Source organism: Linepithema humile, chromosome 2, assembly GCF_040581485.1.
Source record: "Linepithema humile isolate Giens D197 chromosome 2, Lhum_UNIL_v1.0, whole genome shotgun sequence".
NCBI lineage: Eukaryota > Metazoa > Arthropoda > Insecta > Hymenoptera > Formicidae > Linepithema > Linepithema humile.
Genome location: NC_090129.1, coordinates 5,777,186 through 5,803,722, shown reverse-complemented (window position 1 = coordinate 5,803,722; position 26,537 = coordinate 5,777,186). Strand labels below are relative to the sequence as shown.

Genomic DNA, 26,537 nt, shown 5'->3' with positions numbered 1-26,537 from the left:
TTAAAATATTAAAAGTAACTTTTTAATCATAATTTTTTTTTTAGATTTATGTAACTTTTTAATCATAATTTTTTTTTTAGATTTATGTAACTTATTTAAAAAATTTTTTATACATTACTTGCAAATCATCCAATATATATAAATATATGTATGAGATAAATATACATTTTAATAAACATAGATAAAATAAATTTATTATTTTTCATTATCAGAAAATTGTTAGTTTTGTGTTTATTTTTATTAGCGTTGATGTGTTAATTATTAAAGAAAAAGCTATTTTACATTACAAACATATTAAAGCACTTGTTCAAAGAAATTATTTCATTTTTTATTGGAAGAATTTTACAGTTATAATTATGGAACATAAAACCAATTTTCACAATTGTTGTAAATATTAATTTTAATATATAATTTACTTTTGCAAATATACATTACTAGTGTATTACATATATGCATAATATAAATTATAAATATATCTATATATTATATCACAATTAAAACAAGAATATAGTTAACATCATTCCTTATTTAATATAAATACTGCTTTAAATTGATTTAAAAGATAAAATTTGATAACAAATAATTTATCCTCTAAAAACATATCTTAAAAGCTGTAAATAAGATAAACGTCTTGTTAAATAATACATGCAGGAATGCATCGTCGATCTGACTAAATCAATTGAATAAAAAAGCTTTCGTTCGTATACATTGCCGATTGTAATAAAAATTACTTGTCCAACTTAAAAATTCTTTGGAAAATTAATAAATATGGCTACATATTATCGATTGGTTCCGATGAAAAATTTGATGTATCAATGAGAAGTTCTTCGTTTATGCTCTCCTGTTTCTCTTTCGGTTCGTATTCATCGATGTCTTCACTTGAATCCGTTAACGTTTGCGGCCCGAGGGATTTATACTGAAACGCAGAATGCGACAGATCGACTTCGACAGGGAATAGCGTCACTTCCGACAATAGATCTCGAGTGCTGGCGTAATACTTTGCTAAGCCTGCTGCAAACTTCTGCAACTGCCACACAACATCTTGAACATGCTTGTTATCCAGTAATTCAAGTTTTACCAAAACATCTGAGCGAAGTTTCGCGAACTTTACACGAGCTTCTTGTCGACATCTTAATATCAGACGATATTCATAGTTGCCCGTTTCCACGCGATAAAGGGGCTCTTGTAGAGCGGCGCAACTCTGCTCTTCGTCGTCCAGTTCCTTCACTTTCAAACAGTAAGATAAATACTCGAATTTTGCATCAGCATACTTGCTGATCGTCAATCTTGTATCTGGTATGGCCTTGTTAAGATACGTCCCTAAGTCGCTAAGTATCGGTTTCAAGGCCTTCAACATGGTCACCCCAAACTTTTCCATTTGTCTATGTTGCTCTCCGAATTGTCTAAAAGCTTCACTGGCGCGCGGCTGTGGTTCTCGTACTCCAATAGCAGCAAAGGCATCACCGAATACTGAAAGAGGTAACCAAATGTACAATGTGTACAAATCTATGAAATTCTTAACAATAAGAGCATTACTTCTAATGTTTGAGAAAAAAAAATGCATTTTTCTAAGCGCTTTTATTACGTGCTGAATCTGAATCTTTAAAAAGTGCATATTAAATCAAGATTTTAAGAAAATCGAAGAAGAATATGCTAAAAAACACAAACTATACAAAATTACTCTTTTTTTTAAATAACAGAGAAAGAGTCTAATTAAATCGATGTAATTAATCGGAAAGTACCTTTATACATTTGTGTCAGATCAAAGAAAGCGTGTAAAGTAGCTTTAGAGTGCGCAACGAGACCTCTGTAGAAATTTTCTGTACGTTTCAATGCCATCAATCTTTGGACTAGGGCATCGTTGCAAAGAATGGCTCGTGATAATCCAAGTGCATCAGCAGTGGTGCTACCCATTCCTTCGACTAATCTATGTTTTATCTACAAATCAGAGCATAGTTATACAATTTGAATATAATTATATCACACAATATATCAATTATATGCCTTGCCTTTTTGAGAGCAATGTCGAGTGTGCGGCCTTGGTTCGGATCGGCATGTAACTTATTGTAATTGATACTGACATGCGAAACGCAAGATTGTATCATCTTTGCAACCTCTACTTTAGTTTTGCCCTTCACCGATGTTCCATTCACCGCCACAAGTTCATCACCTGCTTGAAGAGTGCCATCTAATGCGACGGGTGTATTGTCGAAAATCTGTACGATGTAAAGACACAAGCAAAGCGGCGCACCTCCGCCAATGCTTATACCAATAAGATTACTGGCATCCTTCTGTATCACAACGTTCCCAGATGTAATGGTCATACCCCTGATATTTAAAAAAATTAAGTAATTTAATAATTTTTAGATAAATGTAAATAATCAAGTTCTTTAGAAACAGCAATATTAAAGCTACAGAATACATTCTATACAGCACAATCAAAGAAATGTGTTCTAAATAGAAAAATATAAATACGCAAAGTAGCTGATAAAACACATACAGTGCAAATGGTTTTCTCTTATATATATATTAAATGCCATGTTCAAGAATTGTATACTTAATGTATCAAGATGATTCATTAATTTTATTGGTATAAAATCTATCTCAAATAAAAATAGTTTCTTTCTAAATATGTAGCATTTAAATAAAATATACACAATCAAAGTTAAATTATAATTAATTATAAAACTATATAAAGCACTTATAATACTATATAAAGCACAACAAATTTCCACAATCTATTTATAGAAAATACATAAAACTTTTATTCTTACCTGTATTTTGTATTTATTGTTAAAAATGTATTTCATTAAAAAAAGAGAAGAATAATTATAAGTATATAACTATTTACATAACTCTATTAGAATTATATATTATATTATTAATATACTCTACTAGTTTCCTAACAAACTGTTTTTAGCATATTAATTACACAATAAATTTGATAATATAAATGTCTTTCATAAGAAAAATATTTAAAAGAGAAAACTTACATTTGCTTTGAGAGTTGCTGTGTACATTGATCTTGTGTGACCAGTTCTATATCTGGTCTAAGTTCCAATATGATAAGCAACAATATAAAAAGAAGAAATTGAAATTTGGCACAAAAAAGATATGTGTAAAATCAGAAAGAGAAATAAAAGGTCAATATAACTATGGTGGAAAAATAATGCATACATGCGATCTTCCATCATAGCCAATTGGTGTAATTTGATGCTAGCCGATGGTACGGCGGTTGTAGCAACAAAAAAAGCTTTATCCAAAGTTGACCCACTTGAATAATGAAATATATCACTGTTTGTGGTTGAAATTGAAGCGTTTGTTAAACTGTTGTATCGTCATGGCATTCAGACATGCATGTTATAATCAAAATAAAGCACATTAAAATTATAATGCAACAACGACAAATAACACTTAACACAAGCTAACATCCACAATCCTGTACAACGAACATTTTATCCTCTTCAAAGAAGATATCATCCTCCCCAATATCTAGCAAGTCTAAGCCTGTCATATTTGCTATCAATAATGTTAGCAGATGTTATTTATATTCGGTTCTTGTTTCTCTTGCAACTCTGATTTAGTTTATCAAGTGCAAATATTAAAACAAATGCAATTTGACAATAACATTCTATAAAAATTATTATATCATGATATAAGATAAATATTCCAGTGGTTGGACATTGTTTGACATATCCAATCTTCGATTATATATTAACAAGACGGTAAACTCATGTGTCTAATATAATAACCAACTGCTACAGCAGTTTTTGATCACGTGATGTTTTTTAACATTAAAGTTGGTGTCGAGCATCAGCGTGAAAAGACACCTTAATACCCCTTTTTCTTTTCTCCGTGTAGTGTGAATCTTGCATAAAGTCACGCATGCGCAAAAAGACTCGAAGCATATTACCGGAATAGGCGATTTATTACTTCCTTTTTCCTATCTTTCCCAACGTGAGATTATCGTCGCGTGTGTTCTGTAGTCTTGTAATCAGATTTCATCCACATTTTTCGTTGAAAATCTTCAACTAAAACTATCACAATGCCTCCAAAGTTTGATCCAAATGAAATAAAAAAAGGTATTTTAATATTTTTTATTATATATATAATATACATTTGAAAATTTCTTTGCAACTGAGAAAAGTATAAGGTTAAAATCATTTATTCTTTTTCTACAGTATTTCTTCGGTGCGTTGGTGGTGAAGTAGGAGCTACCTCTTCTCTTGCTCCAAAAATTGGTCCCCTTGGTTTGGTAAGTTTGAAGAGAATTATTTGTACTAATATATTGGTTATGTAGTAATTGATTTTGATTTGCAATATTTCACAGTTACAAGCTTTATTATTAAAAAATACTAATTAATGTTATGTTTTAATCAAGTTTGCTTGTAAATTTATCAAATATTTAATAAAATAAAGTGAATTTTTTAAACAAAAATAAGCAATAAAATTGTTTACAAACTTTGAGTTGATGGAAAAACAGATAACAATTAATTTTTATTATAAAAGCACACTATGTGCTATTAATAATAAATTATATTCGTATTTCAGTCTCCTAAAAAAGTTGGTGATGACATTGCCAAAGCTACTAGTGATTGGAAAGGTTTAAAAATCACAGTGCAGCTGACTATTCAAAATAGACAAGCCACTATTTCAGTTGTGCCATCTGCGGCTTCTCTAATAATTAAAGCGCTCAAGGAGCCACCCAGGGACCGCAAGAGGCAGAAGAATATAAAGCACAGCGGCAATTTGACATTTGACGACATTGTTATTATAGCTCGTGCTATGAGATCAAGATCAATGTCGCGAACACTCAGTGGCACTGTCAAAGAGATCTTAGGCACATGTCAGTCAGTTGGATGCACAGTGGAGGGCAGGCCACCTCATGATCTCATAGATGACATTAAAGCTGGAGAGTTGGAAGTCCCTGAAGAATAATTTTTGGTGGGTATAGAGCTCTTATTTCACTCTTTTTATTTCAAAAAATATAAAATAAACAAGTATTATCTAAATGACTTATTATAATTGGTTATAGATCATATAATTATATGATTTATCATTAACAAGTTTTTTGACTATTGTAAAATTACAATGAAAAGAGTTAACTTTGGGCTCTTGGTAGGGATTGGCATCCCATCCACCTGTTTAGTATTAACTTCATTCATTGATGTTATGCTAGCAGGCATTTGGCCACTGAGGAGACACCCTCAATAAAAAATCATGTTACTATAATCTTTTGCAATAAAAATGTGTATTTTACTAAGTGTTCTATGTCTTATTTTTACAGACTTTTGTAAGGCGCAGAAAATAAAAACGTTTTAAAAAAGAATTAAATATGTATAATTGTATTTTTTTTAGTTTATATTACCCATATTATATCGTACATTATCCATTTATTCTTGAAATATATACTTTAATGCACTGAGATATACAATTGCTAAAAATTGAGTTTAAACATAACGCTTGTTTCACTTCAAAACATTAATTGATTTTATAAATTTATAAGAAAAATGATTTCTAACAATTAAAGCTCTCAAAGAGTTAACTAAAGATAAAATGCAGAATATCGAGCTTTTTTTTATTCTTATCAGAATAAATGCAATAATAAAATCCAATACAAATTTTCTACATTTAGTGAAGAGATCCATGCACATTACACTTACTCAAATTTTCTATATTCTATTTATTATGTAAATGTACAGAAAATTATATATACAAGTTTACTGATGAGCATACTTCATTATCGAGTGCAATCAACAATTAGTTATCAGTGATCAGAAGAGAGAAAAAAAAGGATTAAACATTTTATAATTCCTTTTAATGTCTTTTGTCCTTTTGCTCTATAATTTATATCAGATTTATCCATTTATTAGAACATACTGTGAATATTTTTGATTTCATAATGATATTTTTAAATAATTTTTCTCTATTCTTTTATATTTATAATAGTCTATTATTTGCTATTAACACATTAAGGACCGATGTGTTTGTTCACCATGTGGCATCGTCTTGGAATATTTTATCATATATATGTGGAATGTTTAGGTCTTCAAATATACAAGTATATATTACGCATAGCCAAATAAAATTATAACTTTTTTAATAAAAACTTATACAATGCAATTCAGTTATTTGCTATATAACATTTCGCTAGAATATAAATAAATTGCACATGAACACAAATTTGTGTTTACAGTCCTCAAGGTGTTAAGTTGCTTTAACATGCATATATATTGAATTCATGGTTTTTAATTCTTCAAGTTATATAAAAGTTTAAAAAGATACTTGGAAGAATGGATTAATTCAGACGTCAGAAAACGAGTGTTGCTCTTATATACTGATCATAGATCGCAGAATAAGTAAACAGAAAATTTCTTTCATTCAATGATTTTATAAATAAATTTTCTTAAATTATTGACCCAACACATGACCTCTTCCCCAGTTATGTCCTCCAAACACATTTCTTCCTTGAGCGTTTTGTTCCCTTGGTGGTCTGTATGTTGGTGCAGTACCAAATGATCGAACTCCACTTCTTTGAGGAGGGAAATAATTTTCAAGTATCTTTGGAGTGTTAAGTAATTCCGGGCCACCAAGCTCTTGAGGATATTTAAACTTCAAAAATACATAAAGATGTCCGACCAAGATGCCAAACAGCTCCATCATTCCACCACCAGAAATGATCAAGTTGAATCCAAACAAAACCCATGGCAGATACATGGCTTTAAATTGTGTACCTGTTGACAAATTTATTTATATAAGTTAATCTATCTTACAAGTTAAATTATATCTGTATACATGTTATTTTGTATAAAAAATTGGTAAATTATTAAGAAAAAGGAAAAACTAGGGAAACATACCAAACCAGAAGTTTACAATGGCATCTTTATTCAGCTGACACCATACATATAACACACTGAGCACCATGGGATCCATGAGCAAGGAAAAATCGCCGATAAGTCCAATAATAACGCAGCACATCCAATTGAATAACAAGAGAAAACAATAATCCGCTGGTTTTCCATCGTACTCCCCGCGTTCTAACCTCAGCGAATAATTGTATAGGAAATAGCAATTAATCAAAAAATGAAATCCTGAACCTGGACTGAGCGGATAGTAGAAAACGCTCGTCACTGCTCTCCAGATTTCAAAATTGTTCAGAAATCGATCAGGCCATAGTATTAATGAATGTGGACTCAAAAATCCAAATCTGCCGAGTAATGTTAAGATCGCGGTACACAGCAACCAATATCTCGTAAATATCGGTAGAGAATTGAACCAGTCTCTCACGTCTGACATATTTTTTACTTTGCTTCTAATCTTATTTCGTATACCGCGAGTATGCCGTGACTGTCGGTCACTGTCGCAAAGTAATGACGTGTGATTATATCGCCAAAGATGTGCGACGTTTACAACGATGATTTCTTAGGTTACGTGTTCGTACGGTATACGCCGCACATAGGTTATGTCGCAAAAAATGATAATATATATACAGGGTGTCTGTAAAAAATAAAAGCCTGAATTCTGATGAAATTTGTATCAAAAATAAGTGTTTATGCGTAAACACTTTCTGATTGCCTTCCCCCCTCCCCTAGAAAGAAATACAAGTCGATTTCTGAAGAGGTTTTCACAGCCTAATCTTATATTTCTGTATATGCAAAATTGGCAAAGATTTGAACATGTGACAATTATAAATTTATATAGAATTTGAAACGGTATTAAATGTAAATTTGAACGTGATATATTGAATTTTTCTAATTAAATACTTTTCTTAATAATTCAACTATATGTTCGCTGTTTAACAATTTAATTATAAATTTTTATAATAGTCTACATACTCTGCTTTTTATGCTGCAATGTGTACTCTCAAATTCGGGAATATATGCATGATTTTATTCTGCTAACAATTATTGATCGGCATCACGTATTTGCACGACTTTTACAGTTTTTTAATTTTATCATTCTATGAATTTTATGAATTCATTTTTTAATAAGACAGGAAGATGTCTATCAAAGCTGAATACCGATTTCCGGTCTGGATAGCCTACTTCCAGTACCCGATTTATTTATTAGATTTTTTCGGATTTTTGATGAAAACCACTTCCATTCGTTATAAAAGGAGTATACGGGTGGTTTCAGACACCTTGTATATTAAATTACATACATATGCTTAATACTCTCATGTTCGTTATATCTTCTGATCGCGTATAAACACATAATGATATCTGGATTTAGGAATATTATTCATAATAAATACATCTGTAAATATGCTATAGCAATTCATAAAAAATTCCGGTGGCAGGCAATTTTTGCGCAATAATTGTCTAGTCGTCAGGGTGTTATAATAAATTTAGAAAAATTATTTGTACAAAATTGTTTAATTAAATATGCTCGCATAATAGTGCAATCATACAGAATCACAATTTTGTATTACGCTCGCACGCACGCATTCATATTATTAATCATAACGCAGATTGTATAAAAAAAAAAGAAAACACAAAGGAGAACAATCAATCTTGGAATAAACCCCAAGCTTATTATGCTAAGTACAATATAACTTTATATGGATTTTTATATGGATTTTGTGCAAAAAGAAAATTGTGTACCATTATACTCTTGTTTCTTTTTCTTTGATCTTGAATCTATGTTTATATTACAGGAATGAATATATATTTTTGTATCGTCATATAACTTCTTTTATAATGTTATCTCGAGAGATTATTAAAAAAAACATATTGGAAACATATAATATACATTACTCACTGAAACTATTTTTTGTTCACATAATTTGTTTCAGATATAGAATTCTTAATTATTTTAAAATTATTGCAGTTGTTGTATAATGCATATTTTCCTTATATAAATTTTTTTAAATAATGTACATACATAAATATAATTATATAGTTCAGTCATCAGAACCAGCTGTCCGCTTTGTTTTTCTTTGTCTCGGACTTTGCTTTGGAGTTCTTGGAGATTTATCTACAAGCATAATTAAGTTAGATTTTGTGTTTCAAGGTTTATGTAATATTTTGATATAAAGACAAATTAACCAAGAAATTTATATTATATTAGATTGTATAATAATGGTATTATAAAAAAATGTTAAATAGATTTTGTGCTTGCTTAAAATCTGATTCCAAAATATTACTAATTCTGTTACTTACTGATTCTGTTAAGTGTTTCCTTTGGCAGCCAATCGTAATCTACATTATTAGGATTAGATGTGCCCATTTCTACCGGCGCTTTACGAGTAATAGAAGAGCGCGACTTGCGTCCCAGAGATGATAACAGTTGTTGACCTCCTACGAGCGTCAATATAACGCATGCTATAAGAAATACGTAAAGGAAAATGGTTTCTCCATCGAGACCATCATCAATCTCTATAATTTGTACAGTTTCATTAAAGACAGCTTCATTGTAAGAAACTCCATTCTGCAACAATGCATAATATATTAACATATGAAAGTAATATTTATAAATACAAAATATGAAAAATATGATGTATTAAAAATGTTTAGAGCATATAGTACTTCATTAAACCGAGTGAAAAAAATATAATCAATATAAGTCAAAATAACAATTTTAATTAAAATTCTGATTTTCAGTCTTCATATAAATCACAGATACAAACGTGACAAATGAGAAATTATTTTATCGTATTTGTGCCTTAAAGCAATGTAATTTTTTGGTGAAGATAAGATGTGTAATAAGCTTCATTAGATGTAAACTTTCATAAGAAAGTTCCATAGAAATTTTTTTAGAAAAATTAATTTAAATTATAACTTTTTGAATTGTAACTTTCCTATCAGAGATTTTATTTTCTGAAACCTCTTATTCTGCATATCAGTATATCTTATTTTAACTAAAAAATGTTGTTATATTAAGCTATAGAGTTTGATTTTTACAAAAGATTACATTTAAAGTGCATTACACCAACTTTACATGTTTTTCACACAATTTAATAAAGATATGCAGTTTTTAAAATATAGTTTAAAAAATATATCTTTTTTTTATAATCTAACATCTTATATCTGATACTTACCACATCTCTATAATTCAGGTTAACATTCAAACCAAATGGCCTTCCAGCAAAACTTTCAGATGGTATAAAGGAATAAGCTAAGGTAGCTTCGTGCTTGGATTTTACAACCTTGTTGAATGTGAATGTCGAGAAATTTTGGATGTAAAAATTAAAGTCCATCGCATATCGGAAAGAAGCGTCTAGTGATTCCAAAACAAAATCACTTTCACCCTTATTGGTAAAACCCACGAGAAATTCTACTATGTTTCCAGCTGGCAACTCTGTTAAACATTTGTAATATAATGTTAATATATTAAAAAATATTATTATAGTTCTAAATTAATAGAAAATACAATTAAAGTACCAAGAGTAGATAGTGCATTGTGAATAGGTTTTGTAAAAAGTATTGTTGTATCCGCATCAGCTGAAGCATTACTTGTATCTTCTTCTACTTCTTCATCAGTTATTATAGTACCTTCTTCACCTTCCACATCAACAATATCATCAATATTCTCATCTTCTTGAGCATAGACACTATATCCTAATCAAAACAAATACAAACTATATGTAAAAATTCAATATAACATTCAATTTAACAAAATCTTTCAGTAATACTTTAAGGTTATATAGCAATAATTAATCTTTTTTATACACTAGGATGTCTCAAAATGTACAAATATTCTTTTCATAACAGAGTCTCTAATCCATTTAATTTTTCCTCAGTAAAAACATAGAAACATCAATGATTTCTGAGTTATAAGTGATGGTGAGAGAAGAAAGATTTTTTATAAGATAAACTTTAGGGAAGCAAATAAATAAAAAAGTTGTTTTAATTAATTTTAAATAAACTTTATAATCTTAATTTGAAGATTAAATACAAAGATACATAATATTGAAAATTGAAAAAATATGGTAAATAATGATAATTTCTCTCTCTCTCTCTCTCTCTTTCAATATTTTTGCTAGAAAAAAATCAATTCCAAATTGTCAAAAATTTATTATTAAAAAAACATCCGAGTTTCGAAATACTTTGTATGAGGTTAGATTTGAGATACATTTTACAAATATTTAATTCCTAATACATTTAAGATATATATTTATAATATTTAAAGTTGGAAATATCCAAATCAGTTCAATCACAAATTAATTCATAATAACTATTCTTTTATTTATAATAAATATGTTTAGGAAATATTTTACTCATTTTAATCTTGGACAGCTGTTTCGTCACATGTAAGAGCATGCAACAGCAGAATTTTAGGATCACCAAAAAACTAATTAATTGCGTGAAAAATATTTTATCATGTTCACAAATATTTTATCCGTTAAAATATCATAAAAAGAAAAAATTTGAACATTTGTATATTATCTATTAATTCATGTTTTGTATAATCCAGACTGCATATCGCGAGACACACATTATGAATAAAATATAAATTATATATTACCTCCGTTGGCTACGAGTGCAAGCGCCGAAACAATAAAGACTAAAAAAATGCTAAATTTTTTCATTTTAATTCGCTGTTCGGCAGACACTCTCTTTGTAAAGAACACCGAATTATTTGATCTTACATCCACTCACTACGATACCACTGATCTGACAATGCAATACCTCGGCATAACGTGATAGTTACTATAACGAGCACCGGTGTAACCAGCACTACTGGCGTGCTACGTGGAAGGTCGAATCGGTAGTCGTCAATTCGTCAACGTGGAACATAAAAGCAACGCAGCGCGGCGCAGTTTGACACAACATTGGCATGAAATACACCGTGTACAAGATGGAACACCCAACGTTTCTTGAAATATGAGGTTTTAAAAGAGAACGACGATTGGATGTCATGCAACTAATGTCTAATCGCAGAACACACCTGATTATGCTTTATACACAGTGCAACCTAGTGAAAATTACTAGAACGTAATTCACTAGAATATCCATGATTACAACCTGCGTGATTGTGAACATACTGCTTATACCGTGCTTTAACTATCTTCATCTTTTTTTTCGAGAGTATCTTATAGTTTGTCTTTGTCGGTGCGAGTCACTGCTGTGCTTAAATGAAAAATGTGCACATAAGTTTTTATGCGAATCAAATGTACGTGTTACTTTGACACGAAAATAACGCGTATGTAATTTTGCGTGAAAATCTATTAGATTGTTCAGCAGGAATTTTTAACCACGAAATTGCCCACGGTCGCTTTTGCTCTCGCATAAGTACACGAAGAGACTACATTTGACGTATGAAAAGATGGTGACTGATTGATATCGAAGTTTAATGATAACGCAGATTCCGAGCGTTTCTACTCATTTTTGCTACGATAAAATTATTAACTGCGTAAAAGATGGACGGAGGATCGTCATTAAGGATACTGTGAGCAGCTGGAGATATCGATTTTGGTTTGTATTTCCTGGTGTTGAAAGCTATTTTGTTTCTTTGACAAGGACGTTGTGCACGACCAATGTGACATGTTCATATTCAGTGACAACAGTCTCATGACTGTAAGATTAGAGATCAGTAATAGTAATTTTTGCAATATTATAATTCTTTGCACGCACCTATAAATATTTTTGACTAGATAAGATTAGTCATACAGATAACATTTGGTAAAATCATCATTTTATATAAATCCTGCTACTTGTAAATGTGTTAATGTACTTTTAATTGTAATGCATTTACATCTGCTGAATTTGTTGAACAGGTTGATTGAATCAAACATGTTATATAATCATATCATTAATTGCATTATCCTTTAAAGCTAAAATACTATTATTTTTTCTGTCTTTTTAATTGCTACTTATATTATTAGTGTATATATATACATTAGTTATATATATATACATATATAATACATACATGCATAAATACATAATAATATAAAATATGTAAATAACATATATGTTAGTATATATATTGTGAACACTTAATAAATTTTATACAATTGTGATAAAAATATTGCCAATATGAAAAAATTATCTATGAATTGTAATTGTAAGATTTATATTTGTGCTTGTTTTAGATATCTCAAAAAAGTAATTAGATGAAAAAATTATGAGTTTATTAAAGCAATTGTTTTGAATTATAAATTCCATACAATGTCTCATTGCGAAGAAGAAGTGGTGTCACCTGGTTTTCATCAATTAAGTATTACAAGTAAGTTACATGAATTTTTAAATATAATAAAACGTATTTTTTTAGATATGATTAACATTTCTTATAAATAATTCATATTAGAGTTGATATATAATGTAATTTATCAACTAAAAAAAAAATATATATATATATATATATATATATAAAAGAATTGCACAGCAAAGATTTTTCAATATTTTTATATAAATTAAACTATTGTTTTTTTGTCTTCTAAATACTCTTATATCTTTGATCAAATAATTTTTTATTAAAGCATTCATACCTTTACAAGATTGATGCTGATTGTTAGTTTGTTAATTATGTAAACTAAAATAAATTTTATATTTGAAGCAATATGATATGTAATTGAATGATAGAATGATCAATAATTAATAGTGAATGGATAGAGTAGTATTTTATATAATATATAATATTCTATCTGTTATATGTAATGATATTTATTTAATACATTTGCTATCTTAAAGACAATTTTGTCTTTTATTACTTAAATCTCATCTATGTGTGATATGATATGGTTTATAATGTAGTTATAAAATAATACTTTCTGAGAATTGAGTATTATTACAGCACATGTATACTGGTAGCAAATGTGTTAAAATATCTACATCAAATTATGTTTTAATATTTCTGTTTTATATTTTTTTGTAAAGAAATGTATATTAGTTATTAAATTTTTTTTTGCATAATTTTAAATTACTTTTCTAAGTTGTAAATAATGATACAATATATAAATAAGAGTTATATGAAACATTTCAAGTATATTAATAGCAACATGAATTATTTTAGTTGAAGCAGCTATACTAAGAAGTTCGACCTTTTTAAAGCCTAATCCGTATATAGAATTCTCAGTTGATGATAAAAGTCCTCGTAAAACAGAGGTGTCAAAGTCCACATATCAACCAAAGTGGAATGAAGAGTTTACTATACTTGTGACACCATATTCACAGTTGCATTTTCGATTACTTGACCACAGTACATTTCGCAAAGATACACTGATAGGAGAGAAACGGATAAGTCTATTTCAAGTGTTATCACATTATAATGGAAAATTAGAAAATTTAGAATTGACATTTGATTTAATGAGTGAGAGCAAACATGATTCTCAACTGTGCAAAGTCGGTGAATTAATTACGGTGTTTAATGGACTTAGAATTGATACCACAAATGAGACACCACTAAGTATTAGTGAGCCGCCCTGCCAAATACAATCTGATGGTAAAAAATAATTTTATTATAACAAATTGTGAAAATTAAATATTAATGTTTAAAGCAGAAATTTGTTTAAAAATACATTCAAATCAAATGCTGCTAATAAATTTATATCGTAATATTGTTTTTCGTATCTTACAGTATACATCTTAAATCTTTACAGTTTTAGGTGCCACAAACAATGATGCAATCAATAACCGAAGTATTCTCAATGGTGGAGTTCGTGCACGTATGAGATTACATAGTTCAGAGAATCTTATGCCGTCTGTATGTCGTGGTTTGACAAATATTCATCTTAATCCCAACAATGGTGGAAACAGTCAGACAAATAATAATAAAAATGTCGGAACTTCTATTGCGATCTCATGTGCGGACGGTACATCGAGTAGCAACATCGGTAACAGCAGTAGCAGCAGCAGCCTTTCCACAAGTGCTTTGGTGAATGGACACGCAATTCCAATAGCAGATAAATCTATGGTATCTCCGAAAAATCGACATGCCGCGGATGTACGAACTTTTGCAAGTAGATTGGCCGTTAAAGACGAGTCTTCAGCGTCATCCAATTCGTCGGAAAGTCGAGTGTATACACGGGGCAATTATTGCAATGCGGAACAATCCGCTATGATCAAATTGGATTCACGCAATGTTCCGCGATGCGAGCAATCTTCGATTATTCCGGGACAACAGATATGTGCTGATGCTTGTGGAATTTCTCGACAAGATCAATCGACGCTTCCCAATGCGGATAGTTCTGGTCCTTCAGGTCAAATGGACCTGAGTGCTTCACCACATGCGGATGTACATAGCGGTAGTGCTCTGCGAATAGAACAACCGATTGTCGCGACTCTTCCAGACGGTCGTGTAGTGACACGATCGGAACAATCGATGAATATTCTTTTGACGGAAGATTTATGTACGCGACAGCCAGATCATACGACGAACATTCGACGATTGAGCGTAAATGAGGATCTGTGCCCGGCAACGAGACAAATGGAACAGTCCACCACGAACATTCTCGTATCCGAGGACTTGCGTGGAATGAGACAGCACGCCGATCAATCCGCAAACTCGATTCGTGTGACGGAAGATTTACGAATTCCTCGTGCGGAGCAACCGATAAATACGCAAGGCGCTCTGGATTTACGTGGAGTGTCGCGCAGTCAACAAAACACGAATATTTCCTTGAATGACGGTCGTGCGTTGATTTCTCGACCGGAGCAATCGACAATGATTCCTCTGACCGAGGGGCGGCCGAATTCTATCGCGGAACATGTATCTCCAGCTGTACTGCCAGATCTTCGTTCTGGTGTTCCACGAATTCTGCAAACTACGGCTACGTTGCCTAGTCAATCCGTTGCCGTGCCAGTAGCTGGGCAATCTGTCGCGCAATCGGGATCCTCGGTGCTGCTTGCTGAAGAAGTCGGCCATTCTGAGGAACCATTGCCACCTGGTTGGGAAATGAGATACGATTTGTATGGAAGGAGGTAAAATACACATTGGTTAAATATTTGGTAAAAATTGTAACAGAATTTAATTTTTTATCTCTGTTGCATTAGATATTATGTCGATCATAATACTCGAAGCACGTCTTGGGAAAGACCTCAACCTTTGCCTCCTGGATGGGAAGTTCGTCGTGACCCAAGAGGTAGAATCTATTATGTTGATCACAATACGAGAAGTACGACGTGGCAAAGACCAAATACGGAAAGATTGCAGCATTTCCAGCACTGGCAGGGTGAACGACAATATGTCGTCCAACAAGGAAATCAAAGATTTCTTTATCCCCAGGTGAATAACATAGAAAAAAACGTAGTTTTAAATTTACGTAAATAAACGTTGTTTTTTAAATTTAAGAAAATCTATATAAATTGTATAAAATGTAAATGGACTGCGATTGTTATATTATCAGCCTCATGGAAATCAAGCTGCTGCGGGTCTGTCGACATCTGTAGCCGACGACGACGACGCTCTGGGACCATTACCGGCTGGTTGGGAAAGACGAAAGCAACCGGAAGGAAGAATTTATTATGTAAATCATAAGAATCGAACTACGCAGTGGGAGGATCCCCGAACACAAGGTCAAGAAACCGGAATGGATGAACCACCGTTGCCGGATGGCTGGGAGATACGTTTAACTGAAGACGGAGTTCGATATTTTGTCGATCATAACACTCGAACCACGACATTTCAGGATCCAAGGCCGGGTGCACCCAAAGGGTTCGTGTAAATTACATCGTGACAAATTACATATGCTATCTGAAATCTGACAATCCAACATCTCTATCCTGTTTCTTTTGTGCAGCCCGAAAGGTGTATATCGTGTGCCAAGAGCGTACGAGAGATCATTCCGATGGAAATTGTCTCAATTCCGGTTCTTGTGTCAGACTAATGCGTTGCCTAATCATATTAAGATTAGCGTTAGTCGACAAACATTGTTTGAAGATTCCTATCATCAAATAATGAATGCAGAAGCCTTTGCGCTAAGACGGAGATTATATATAATATTTAAAGGAGAGGAAGGTCTGGATTATGGAGGTGTATCTAGGTATGACACATACAAGAAAGTTATTAATAATATTGCATTGTCATCTTTATTATCAATTATCAGTGTCTCATTATAAAGAGCTATTATGATGACCTTAATCTATTCTTTTTTATTAAATTATAAGTGTAATGAGAACAGATAATCTGTTTTATTATCAATAATTAGTATAATTATACACTGTAGTTATTTTAGCCAAAATTACAAATGTAAATTGAAAATGATTTATATAGAATAAAAAAACCTGTGCTAGAGCAAACTCTAGTGACTACATAAAAAATTAAAAGACGTTTTATCTAGTAGCTATGTTCATTTATATGACACAGGTTTTCTTTGTTGAAAATTCTACTAAAACTTGCCATACAATGATAGCTCTTTATTTGATTCCAATGTCACAGGAATGTTAAGAGAAAATGTGTGATTTTCAGGGAATGGTTTTTCTTACTGAGTCACGAAGTTTTAAATCCAATGTACTGCCTATTTGAATATGCCAATAAAAGCAATTATAGTTTGCAAATAAACCCAGCATCATATGTCAATCCCGACCACTTGCAATATTTCAAATTTATTGGCAGATTTATCGCAATGGTATGTTTTAATTTTTTCATTTTATAACAATTTTCTTGCTTCTTTCGCATCATTGTATAAATACAACTATATATGTAAATTATCTTTTCTTGTTTTTTGCAGGCTCTTTATCACGGGCGATTTATATACAGCGGATTTACAATGCCGTTTTATAAACGCATGCTGAATAAAAAATTGGTTATGAAGGATATAGAATCGATTGATCCTGAGTTTTACAAGTCTCTCGTGTGGATAAAAGAAAATAATATTGATGAGTGCGGCCTAGAATTGTATTATAGTGTGGATTTTGAGATTCTTGGTCAAGTAATACATCACGAATTAAAAGAAGGTGGCGATAAAGTTAGAGTAGGCGAAGAAAATAAAGAAGAATACATCAGGTACATACACTTTTTCTAACAAACAATTAATTTCGAAAAAAATACAAAAATGGAAACTTGCATTTCTCTTATACATCTGAGGTAGCAAAGTTTTAAACCCAACTATTCAACAGGTTAATGACAGAATGGAGAATGACAAGAGGTATAGAAGAACAAACAAAAGCATTTTTGGAAGGCTTCAATTCTGTTGTACCTCTAGAATGGCTCAAATATTTCGATGAACGTGAACTGGAACTCATGCTTTGTGGCATGCAGGAAATAGACGTTGAAGATTGGCAACGCAATACAATTTATAGACATTACACTCGTAACAGTAAACAGATTCTGTGGTTTTGGCAGGTTTGCTATTAAGTTTTTTATTTAGCAATTAAATATTCAATAATTTTTCTAATTTTTTTCTAATCACGTTATTTGTATTTTAGTTTGTAACGAGAACGGACAGCGAAAAAAGAGCTAGACTGTTACAATTTGTGACTGGTACTTGTCGTGTACCTGTTGGTGGATTTGCTGAATTAATGGGTAAAGCTATATAAAAATTACTTTTCCTATTGGTATAATAATAATAATAATAGATTTTTTATTCCATTTTATGGATTTATGGTAATGAAAAAAATTGATAAGGATCACAAAATAAGATGTGATTAAAATCATTAATATATTATTATTAGCTACTCATTTAAGATATGATTCAATAATAAGGATAAAATAAATAAAATAATAATTACAAAGAGGGTATCGAGCCATGCATGCTGTCGGTGCTATCCCTTTTCTTGTATTTATTATTTTATTTATTCACACGAGCCTGTGAAATTCTATTTTATTATTAAAGATAAAATAGTTAAACTTTTTTGTAAAAATGTCATGCACTTTAATGTCACTTAACATGTTACAGGGAGCAACGGTCCACAAAGATTTTGTATAGAGAAGTTTGGAAAGGATACCTGGTTGCCAAGATCACATACTTGCTTCAATAGACTAGACCTACCACCTTACAAAAGTTACGATCAATTAGTAGAAAAACTAAATTATGCGATTGAAGAAACAGAAGGATTTGGCCAAGAATAATTGTAAATATGCTAATGAATGAGTAGGTACGCTACTACTATTTATATATGATTAACAGATGGCAAAACAAAATTTAGGGTAATAGCACAAACTAAAATACGGTAAATGAGTTTATGCTACGTTCAAAATTTGTTGAGTGCAATTATTATTAACATTGTAAAAGTTTCGAATAATTAAAGATGTTTATAGGTAAATTGCCCAAAAATTTGTATAAAGCGTCATAAATTATATGCAAATAATGTAATAATTCAAATTAATATCCATTTATTCTAACATATTTTGTATCTTATTAACATTTTTTGCTTAATTATTGAAGAATCATTGTGAAATTGCATAAAATGTTAATAAGATATGAAATTTATATATATTACACAAAGACACACATACATACACACACACATATATACACAAAAGAGATGGGGCACGTAATTGGAACTATTTCGATAATATTGTAAATATGATGTTGATTTTAGCGAAAATTGATCCAGATAAATATAGCATAATTTGATGGAGACTGTGTAATGCAATATTTAAATTATTTTTGTTATTTGTAGTTTGCAAGATTTTAAGGTCACTTTTATTGCATGTTACTTTTATTTGATGTAAAAGTTAATAAAATCCTAATGATGAGTTGTTCAATTTAAAATAAATGTGTGAAATATGTTTGAAGGTCATATTATTAAACAATTTTTATTTAAAAAACTAAAGGTTGAGAAACTTGAAAACTATAAATGATAAAAATAGTTTGAACATTGCATTACATGGCCTTCTTCAAATTATGCAACATTTATCTGGACCAATTTTCGCTAAAATCAATATTTGCGGCATTATTGAAGTGATTCAATCGAAGTTAATTCTGTCCCACCCTGTATATAATCATATATATAAACGTATTATAAATATATATATATATTTTTGGGGGAGGGGTTTTCCAGCAAAAAAAATAGACACTGTGCCATGCAATTAAACACAGTGCATAAGTGCTTGATAGAACACCTTTTAATTTTCGACATAATCACTAATTCATGTTAACATAAGTTTTTTGATTCTGTACCATAATCTTTAATACTTATACTTTGCTGAAATAACTGCAATATATAATAATTCTTAATATTAAAACATACTATTTGTCTATTAAATTTAAAAAAAGTTATTTTTTATTTTTTGACATAGCCATAAGTTTCATATCTTTAATAATTTATTAGACAATAAAATTTTTGTAATACATAAAATTTTAAAAATTGCTGAAAGTGATGAGCATAATTTTGACAATAATTTTTTATTTTACTTTGTAATTGTGCTGATTCGTATCGATTTATCGATTGCAATAAAAGCACTCGTATTGACACTGTGTCACACTTGGTCTTTGCTGGAAAACACCCATAAATATATTAGGAAATTAGATGAATATGTACAATCTAATTTGTTCTTTTTTGTAGCATATACTAAAAAGTTATTTTAATGTTTTAAAATTAATCTATCTTGATGAGGAAAAAAAGAATAAATAATTTTTATGATATAATGTTGCAATCCAATTTGACACTTGTCTACACAACTTGTCTACTTATGTTTGCCACAATTTACAAGTCGTAATGCTATATATACGAAAACAATGAAAACTAATAGAATAATAGTTTTTACTATATTTTAATATTTTTTAATGCCTAAATACATGAAGCTTGCAAATTTCTCTTCATATAATATATATATATAATGTACATATGAAATTTATATAATTATGAAATATAATGTGTTATAGGCGATTACAATTTTATGTTCTATCCTAGGAAATCTAGATGTGGAATGACAGTAGTTATTTTTTGTATATAATATAGTAAATAATAATTTTATCTCCTTAGATATATATTATGATTATCTGTTATATACAATCAGCCAATAGAAAAAAATTTTCAGATATTTTTATTATTTTGTGCTTATCCGCCTATTCTCTTCTTGACTATATTGTCATTTATTAGAGACCTACTAACACATTGTATGTTGCCTCATAAGTGTGACCATATAAAGTTACCTGAAAAATATTATATCAAATATTTTTTAACATATTATTTGTAATACTGAATTTTAGGAATCCTGGGGTTGTAATCATAAAATTGTGCATTTGTTTATAACTAATTTATGTACATATCTATGCAGATGTATACAATTATTTATGTGTATGACTATATAAAATGACATATGCATAACATATTGGGCACTGTTTAAATATGCATAATATATATCCGAATTTATTACAATTATACATATAAATAAGTCATTTATTGACGATAGATATTTCATAATTATAATAAATCATAGTTTAGGATTTATTTATGCATTATTAGAGTATTGAGTAAAATGGAAAAGTGGTATATGTATTACTTATATAATTTATATTTAGATATTCTTATAAGACTTTTATGAAAGAAAAAAAAAACACGTAAAAACTGCGTCAAAAATTTCTTTTACGAAATACGTTCCTACAACGTGCTTAGTACATTGCTATCGCAAGTGATAGCATCAAGTTTATGTTATCTTATAATATTAACTCGTATAAACATATTTATGGATAGCTTTAATTTAATATTTTGTTGCATGCATTTTATTTTATTCCTCGTATTTCGGTATTTAGAATTGTTTCTAATATAATTTAAAACAATGTGATTATATGTATTTGAAATTAGAAAAAAGGACTGATTTAAAAATTATAACAGGGCATTGTTATAAAAATTTTATATGCGCGAGTATAAATTATTTGTTGCCGAGTGCTATAAACATAAATCAAGAATTATAAAGTGGATATTTAAATACATATGTTATTTGAAAAAAATCGCTCAAAAACATTCAAAAGCAGTGTATAATATTAAATGCATGCAAACACACGGTACTTGATATTAAGATTAACGCCTAATACCTGAGAATCATACAATGTAAAAACAGGTTAAACCTTTAGAAGCGGTAATACTATTTATCATTCCTAACAATCTTATTTTTTCAAGTGAGATTATTCAGTTGAATAAATTTTAGAAAAACTTCTTTGCATAAATTATAAATTTTATTAAACATATGTATATATAATATATATGTACAGAATATATAATCCATTAAATAAAGTTTATAGTTAGAAATTAAAGGAGTTTCTAACTTTGTTTTATTTACTTTATTAAATATCTAATGTGGATTACAAGGGAGCATGTTTTATCTATTAGGAACAAGATACGACTTTCATTTTACATTTCATTTAATCTCTTGCTATAAAGAACCTCTTGGATAGAGAGCGAAAAATTTTTCCCATGGAAAACGATTGTGAGTTGTTGAATCATCATCATTTATGTTATTTTTTGCAGGTGGCCATTTTCCAGTGTCTGTTAATCCATCTGTAAATTTGCATAATTTTTTAAAATTTAATTAAATGACAAAAATTATAGTAAGATTGAATATCATAAGATATTTATATATTTTTCTATTATGCGATACAAACGTTTGGCCTAAAGTGTGCGTGTGTGCACACACATACTTAAGATGTTGAGAATTCTTTTTCTTTGTGAATCGAGTATGCTATCAATCGTTAATAAGAAATTTACATTAAAGTCTTTTTTTCATTTTAATGTTTAAGTAATGTTTATAGTTACATTGCTAATTCACATATTTATCATTAAAAAGTCTAAATAAACGTATGTGATATTAGAAATATAATTATGTATTTTTAAAATTATTTATTTTATAAATAATATAATTCTTCATACTTTTTTTTTTGAGAATAGACATATTTATATACTTACTTTCAGATATATGAAACACAGTCTCGGATCTTGTTACGTATCCATCTTTATCCCTTATTATAGTTGTAATATATCTTTTATCTCCAATTTCTTTTGTAACTATTGTCTTCATATTACCTTCACTATCTTTGAATATTTGTTTCTGCTCCATAGTTCCATCAGAATTGTGTATCCCTTTCTGAACAAATTGTTTAAAAAAAAAATTGTGCTGTGCGAAAGATTTTTCAATTTCTACTTTTTCCTTGTTTGTTTTGAAAAGTTTTTCCATAGTAATCCTACGCAGGAGAATATATATTACAAATTAATATACATTAAATATCTCTGAGATTCATAATTTAAAAATCAAAAAGAATAGTTATATTTATGTGAAAATATTCATTATTCCTTGACATACATAATTTGTATATTAAAAAATGTACAATTAATTTTGTGAAACATGTTAAATAAATGGTCCTATGTGCTTACTGTTTATCTAAATCTGTATCTATTTTCCGTTCAGGTAGCGTGCTTGCCTTATTAAAAAGTTCATCTGTTACAGATTTCAACATTTGGTCACGTAAATTTTCATTTTCTTCAGGTTCAGTAAATGGTAATGCTTGAATAGTTTCATCTCCTATAAAAAAAAAAACACTTGGTTAAAATAATATATCATTGTCTACATAACACATTTTACATAAAGTAGACAAACCATAAAAATTAAATCCAAAGAAATTTTTTAACATATTATCCATCTGTGACTCAAAGTAACGCGTCATTTTAACCGAATCGTTAAAAATGTTGAAATGCACGCCATTTCCATGATGCCTAAAAGATAATAAAAAATTAATAAATTCAAAATTTATATAATTCAAAATCAATACAAGTATTTTCATTAACCTAAAGTCATCTATGTCGTCGTCGTCATCGTCACTCTGCCAGATTGGATTACGAAAACTATCTCTGTGTGAATCATGATCACCGAATCTGAAATGTAACATTGATTTAATGCAATTTAAAATTATGAATACTAAAATACGAAACGTTAATTGTATAAATATTAAGAATAATTATGACATAGCAACATTAAAAATCTTACTCGCTTGTGCCAAAATCGACGTTTCGACGATTCAAACCGAGAAAACTTCGAAAAAAATCAAAGAATGACATTTCTAGAATACTTTAGACTGTGTAATAACCGCACAAACAACTCTTGTCAAAGTAACATGATAAAATTGGACAGAATTGCATCACGGTTTTCCTGGTTTGATCATATTTATGTTTTATGTAGTCAGAAACATGAAGAGTGTGTTCCAAAAGCACGATTGTAAGCGGTCAAATAACAGTCATCTATGATTGGCGCACACTTTTATATCCATCAATTAGATTCGTTTTCCAAAAACCAATCCTTGTTTTCTTGGCTATAATGACTCCGAGCCGAGAGAGAAAGAGTAAGTCTAAGAGGTGATGCTTATTCTGTCTCGCACATTTATCTTAGGTGGCTTGCGCAATGGCGCGGTACTCCCTCCATTCATGTTGTTTGCTTCTTGCGTCTCAAATCTGGCCACACTGAATCACAGACATAATTAATAGTGAGTGTCACGATCGCTCGGAATAAATGGAATAAACGTAGTGTTTACAATCGAACAAATTCTTTAACGAAGACTTCTTATTTTTCTTTTATTTATGTGAATCGACATAAGTAACTCTTCTGCACGATTCAGATTAAATAAGGCCGATAATGGTCTACTATTTAAATGACATCCGTGTAGGCTAAATCATGGTCGTATTACCATGATTTTCACGTTTTCACATCACATCTGTGTCGTAATTCCATTTCTGTGTACCTTTGATGTAGTGCGATATTGTACTAAGTACAGAGAAACATAATTTAGACGGAATTCGATATTTAGTTCTGTAACTTCTGACTTCGAGCTATAATGTGTGAGTGTTGTGTTATGATAATATTGTAGTTTCAAAACATTTTCAATTTATATTTTCAAGCAAAATTATTTTATGTACACTATTCTTAAAAATATTGTGGTTTTGCTTTAATGTTCAACCTTTTTGTTTCTTTAGTCTTTATTATTATTATTTTGTCTGTAGCATGTATTTAATCACTTTGTTGTTTACAGATGCAGTATTCTAGAATGATGAAAGCTTCTAAGTATCTAGAAAGCTTCTAAGATTCTGCGGAATCTTTTATTTCTTAAATAAATACTGTTTACAATGCAACACAATGAATACTCTTTCTGGACAGTTTCGCAAGACAATGTGGGATCCCATTCTCATAATTTCTCAAATAATTGCTGTACAGACTGTTATGTACTTCTGCCTTGGATTATTGATTTGGATCGTTGCGTCTATACTGGGATCAACAAAATCACTGGATTATGCCTTTCAATACAAAGAGATACATGTTCGTGACTTTGGAGGACGCTTGGTTATTGTTATGTTTATTCTGAATGCACTTGTGGGTGCATTTGCATTATGGTGGCTAGTGCAAAGAACCAAACTTTGCATGGATTTTGCATGTACAGCTCATTGGATTCATTTGATTTGTTGTTGGATATATAATGGAACTTATCCAATATCTTTCAGCTGGTGGTGTTTAAATCTTGTGTCGTTAAGTATAATGTGTGTCTGTGGAGAATTTCTTTGTATGAGAACAGAATTACAAGCGATACCTTTAAGTATGAATAGTCAGAAAACAGCTTTATGAGATAAAATGCAGATAAAATTTGTGAAATAGTAAAAGGAGCAATGTATAAATGAAATTTTGTTTAGTGAATATATTCTTATTATCAATGTTAAAATTTCTGTTATAAATATAATCAAAATTATTACTTAATTCTTAAAAGCTTTTCATAAATAAATACATTTTTTTAATACATTATACACAAATTTAATTTATCTTGTCTATAAATTAGTCTTATACATACATGTGTGTTACTGTGAGTATACTGGAGTCACATACACATTCTTACTCATAAGTGATTACAAATCATATATTAAAAATGCGACCGAGTAGAAATTAACTTAAAGAAAATGCAAGAGAGTACATGGTTGTGTAAAATAATTTGAAGACCAAGCTAAAGGCATTTTATTAAAAAAGATTTAAGAAAATGATAAAAAATTTTGCTTATTATATTTATCCATTTTAATCATGTTTCTTCCTGGAATTTCCTGAGCATGTCCAATCATTGTTCAAAGCAATAGAGATACTTTAAATAATATAGACATCCATTTAATATATATTGATTGTATATACGCCCACAAATATAAAATTGAACAATATTTCGAAAAATAATTTTAATAAATAAATCTATCATAATTTCAATATCTTTAACTTGTTTATTAATATTTAAATTTAATACATTATTTACAATTGAGATATATCATATACATTTTAGTTTATTTTGTTGCAACCAATGTATTGCATTTTACACTATATTTATAAGTTAATTAATATAACTACCAGTGTGAAATGGCCACCTAATGGTGATCTTCCTTATGAAAACGCAAGCCACAATAACCACAGGTATGATTACCTGGTTTATCCTATAAAGAAAACAATAAATTTGAATTTTTTTTATAAATAAAAATAAACATTTATTATAGATAATACAATTAGAAGTATTGAAAGCTATTCATTCAGGTATCCCTATTATTTTACAAAAGCATTTACTACATTCTTTATTTTTACACGTTTTCTTGGATGTTAGATGGAGATTAGTAAATGGAGAGAAGGATGCCAATCTCTATCCAACATTCAAGAAAAAATGGAAAAATAAAGAATGTAGTAAATGCTTTTGTAAAGTGGTGAGGTAC

General features: G+C 29.8%; 8 protein-coding genes across 13 annotated transcripts in view; 3 read left to right on the top strand and 5 right to left on the bottom strand.

The window, feature by feature from the left end:
• Positions 1 to 303: 303 nt before the first annotated feature.
• Positions 304 to 3,731, bottom strand: PICK1 (protein interacting with PRKCA 1). 4 transcript variants are annotated; one of them, XM_012370039.2, is made up of 6 exons: positions 3,453 to 3,730; positions 3,178 to 3,327; positions 2,994 to 3,050; positions 2,010 to 2,328; positions 1,743 to 1,938; positions 304 to 1,470 (listed from the first exon to the last, which is right to left on the bottom strand). In XM_012370039.2, exons 1-6 carry the CDS (start codon positions 3,512 to 3,514, stop codon positions 773 to 775), a joined length of 1,482 nt encoding a protein of 493 aa, XP_012225462.1. In that variant the 5' UTR covers positions 3,515 to 3,730; the 3' UTR covers positions 304 to 772. The 4 variants fall into 4 exon arrangements, with proteins under 4 accessions (XP_012225462.1, XP_067205782.1, XP_012225463.1 ...); XM_067349681.1 differs by having other exon boundaries at positions 3,178 to 3,273; XM_012370040.2 differs by lacking the exon at positions 2,994 to 3,050 and having other exon boundaries at positions 3,453 to 3,731.
• A 191-nt stretch (positions 3,732 to 3,922) lies between these two features.
• On the top strand, positions 3,923 to 5,334 carry RpL12 (ribosomal protein L12). The gene is made up of 4 exons (XM_012370022.2): positions 3,923 to 4,082; positions 4,182 to 4,255; positions 4,552 to 4,944; positions 5,288 to 5,334. Exons 1-3 carry the CDS (start codon positions 4,046 to 4,048, stop codon positions 4,936 to 4,938), a joined length of 498 nt encoding a protein of 165 aa, XP_012225445.1. The 5' UTR covers positions 3,923 to 4,045; the 3' UTR covers positions 4,939 to 4,944; positions 5,288 to 5,334.
• A 329-nt stretch (positions 5,335 to 5,663) lies between these two features.
• On the bottom strand, positions 5,664 to 7,507 carry Der-1 (derlin-1). The gene is made up of 2 exons (XM_012370021.2): positions 6,858 to 7,507; positions 5,664 to 6,734 (listed from the first exon to the last, which is right to left on the bottom strand). The coding sequence occupies exons 1-2, from the start codon at positions 7,294 to 7,296 to the stop codon at positions 6,412 to 6,414; spliced, it is 762 nt and encodes a 253-aa protein (XP_012225444.1). The 5' UTR covers positions 7,297 to 7,507; the 3' UTR covers positions 5,664 to 6,411.
• Positions 7,508 to 8,356: 849 nt separating this feature from the next.
• On the bottom strand, positions 8,357 to 11,756 carry l(1)G0320 (signal sequence receptor subunit 1 l(1)G0320). The gene is made up of 5 exons (XM_012369787.2): positions 11,467 to 11,756; positions 10,383 to 10,559; positions 10,040 to 10,299; positions 9,162 to 9,429; positions 8,357 to 8,976 (listed from the first exon to the last, which is right to left on the bottom strand). Exons 1-5 carry the CDS (start codon positions 11,528 to 11,530, stop codon positions 8,903 to 8,905), a joined length of 843 nt encoding a protein of 280 aa, XP_012225210.1. The 5' UTR covers positions 11,531 to 11,756; the 3' UTR covers positions 8,357 to 8,902.
• Positions 11,757 to 11,992: 236 nt separating this feature from the next.
• On the top strand, positions 11,993 to 22,081 carry Su(dx) (Suppressor of deltex). Of its 2 annotated transcripts, none has more exons than XM_012369992.2 (12): positions 11,993 to 12,416; positions 13,037 to 13,170; positions 13,957 to 14,385; positions 14,549 to 15,863; positions 15,936 to 16,167; positions 16,289 to 16,596; positions 16,682 to 16,924; positions 17,350 to 17,509; positions 17,612 to 17,886; positions 18,000 to 18,225; positions 18,309 to 18,405; positions 18,779 to 22,081. In XM_012369992.2, exons 2-12 carry the CDS (start codon positions 13,113 to 13,115, stop codon positions 18,949 to 18,951), a joined length of 3,516 nt encoding a protein of 1,171 aa, XP_012225415.1. In that variant the 5' UTR covers positions 11,993 to 12,416; positions 13,037 to 13,112; the 3' UTR covers positions 18,952 to 22,081. The 2 variants fall into 2 exon arrangements, with proteins under 2 accessions (XP_012225415.1, XP_012225414.1); XM_012369991.2 differs by having other exon boundaries at positions 14,543 to 15,863.
• Positions 22,058 to 24,046, bottom strand: LOC105673987 (HCLS1-associated protein X-1). Of its 2 annotated transcripts, XM_067349683.1 has the most exons (7): positions 23,806 to 24,046; positions 23,607 to 23,693; positions 23,419 to 23,534; positions 23,196 to 23,343; positions 22,731 to 23,005; positions 22,430 to 22,506; positions 22,058 to 22,325 (listed from the first exon to the last, which is right to left on the bottom strand). In XM_067349683.1, the coding sequence occupies exons 1-6, from the start codon at positions 23,874 to 23,876 to the stop codon at positions 22,466 to 22,468; spliced, it is 738 nt and encodes a 245-aa protein (XP_067205784.1). In that variant the 5' UTR covers positions 23,877 to 24,046; the 3' UTR covers positions 22,058 to 22,325; positions 22,430 to 22,465. The 2 variants fall into 2 exon arrangements, with proteins under 2 accessions (XP_067205784.1, XP_012225434.1); XM_012370011.2 differs by lacking the exon at positions 22,430 to 22,506.
• Positions 24,047 to 24,268: 222 nt separating this feature from the next.
• On the top strand, positions 24,269 to 25,842 carry Sys1 (Sys1 golgi trafficking protein). The gene is made up of 2 exons (XM_012370013.2): positions 24,269 to 24,650; positions 24,842 to 25,842. Exon 2 carries the CDS (start codon positions 24,946 to 24,948, stop codon positions 25,426 to 25,428), a length of 483 nt encoding a protein of 160 aa, XP_012225436.1. The 5' UTR covers positions 24,269 to 24,650; positions 24,842 to 24,945; the 3' UTR covers positions 25,429 to 25,842.
• Positions 25,843 to 26,040: 198 nt separating this feature from the next.
• The window catches only part of ND-13A (NADH dehydrogenase (ubiquinone) 13 kDa A subunit), a 53,126-nt gene continuing 52,629 nt past the window's right edge, over positions 26,041 to 26,537 (bottom strand). Inside the window, exon 4 of the mRNA XM_012369798.2 lies at positions 26,041 to 26,267. Within this exon, the coding sequence (XP_012225221.2) occupies positions 26,202 to 26,267 (66 nt within the window). The 3' untranslated portion in view covers positions 26,041 to 26,201. The remainder of the gene's footprint in view (positions 26,268 to 26,537) is intronic.

Bases quoted from the DNA above. Each gene is read 5' to 3' on its own strand.
- PICK1 (XM_012370039.2), bottom strand. From the start codon at position 3,514: ATGACAGGCTTAGACTTGCTAGATATTGGGGAGGATGATATCTTCTTT. The intron at 2,329-2,993 runs GTAAGTTTTCTC...TTTAAATATCAG, and splicing joins CAGCAACTCTCAAAGCAAAT to GGGTATGACCATTACATCTG. The intron at 1,939-2,009 runs GCAAGGCATATA...TCTGATTTGTAG, and splicing joins TCGACATTGCTCTCAAAAAG to ATAAAACATAGATTAGTCGA.
- RpL12 (XM_012370022.2), top strand. From the start codon at position 4,046: ATGCCTCCAAAGTTTGATCCAAATGAAATAAAAAAAG. The intron at 4,083-4,181 runs GTATTTTAATAT...CTTTTTCTACAG, and splicing joins TCCAAATGAAATAAAAAAAG to TATTTCTTCGGTGCGTTGGT. The intron at 4,256-4,551 runs GTAAGTTTGAAG...TTCGTATTTCAG, and splicing joins AAATTGGTCCCCTTGGTTTG to TCTCCTAAAAAAGTTGGTGA.
- Der-1 (XM_012370021.2), bottom strand. From the start codon at position 7,296: ATGTCAGACGTGAGAGACTGGTTCAATTCTCTACCGATATTTACGAGA. The intron at 6,735-6,857 runs GTATGTTTCCCT...ATTTGTCAACAG, and splicing joins CATTGTAAACTTCTGGTTTG to GTACACAATTTAAAGCCATG.
- LOC105673987 (XM_012370011.2), bottom strand. From the start codon at position 23,876: ATGTCATTCTTTGATTTTTTTCGAAGTTTTCTCGGTTTGAATCGTCGA. The intron at 23,535-23,606 runs GTTAATGAAAAT...ATTATCTTTTAG, and splicing joins GACGACATAGATGACTTTAG to GCATCATGGAAATGGCGTGC. The intron at 23,006-23,195 runs GTAAGCACATAG...TCTCCTGCGTAG, and splicing joins GATACAGATTTAGATAAACA to GATTACTATGGAAAAACTTT.
- Sys1 (XM_012370013.2), top strand. From the start codon at position 24,946: ATGAATACTCTTTCTGGACAGTTTCGCAAGACAATGTGGGATCCCATT.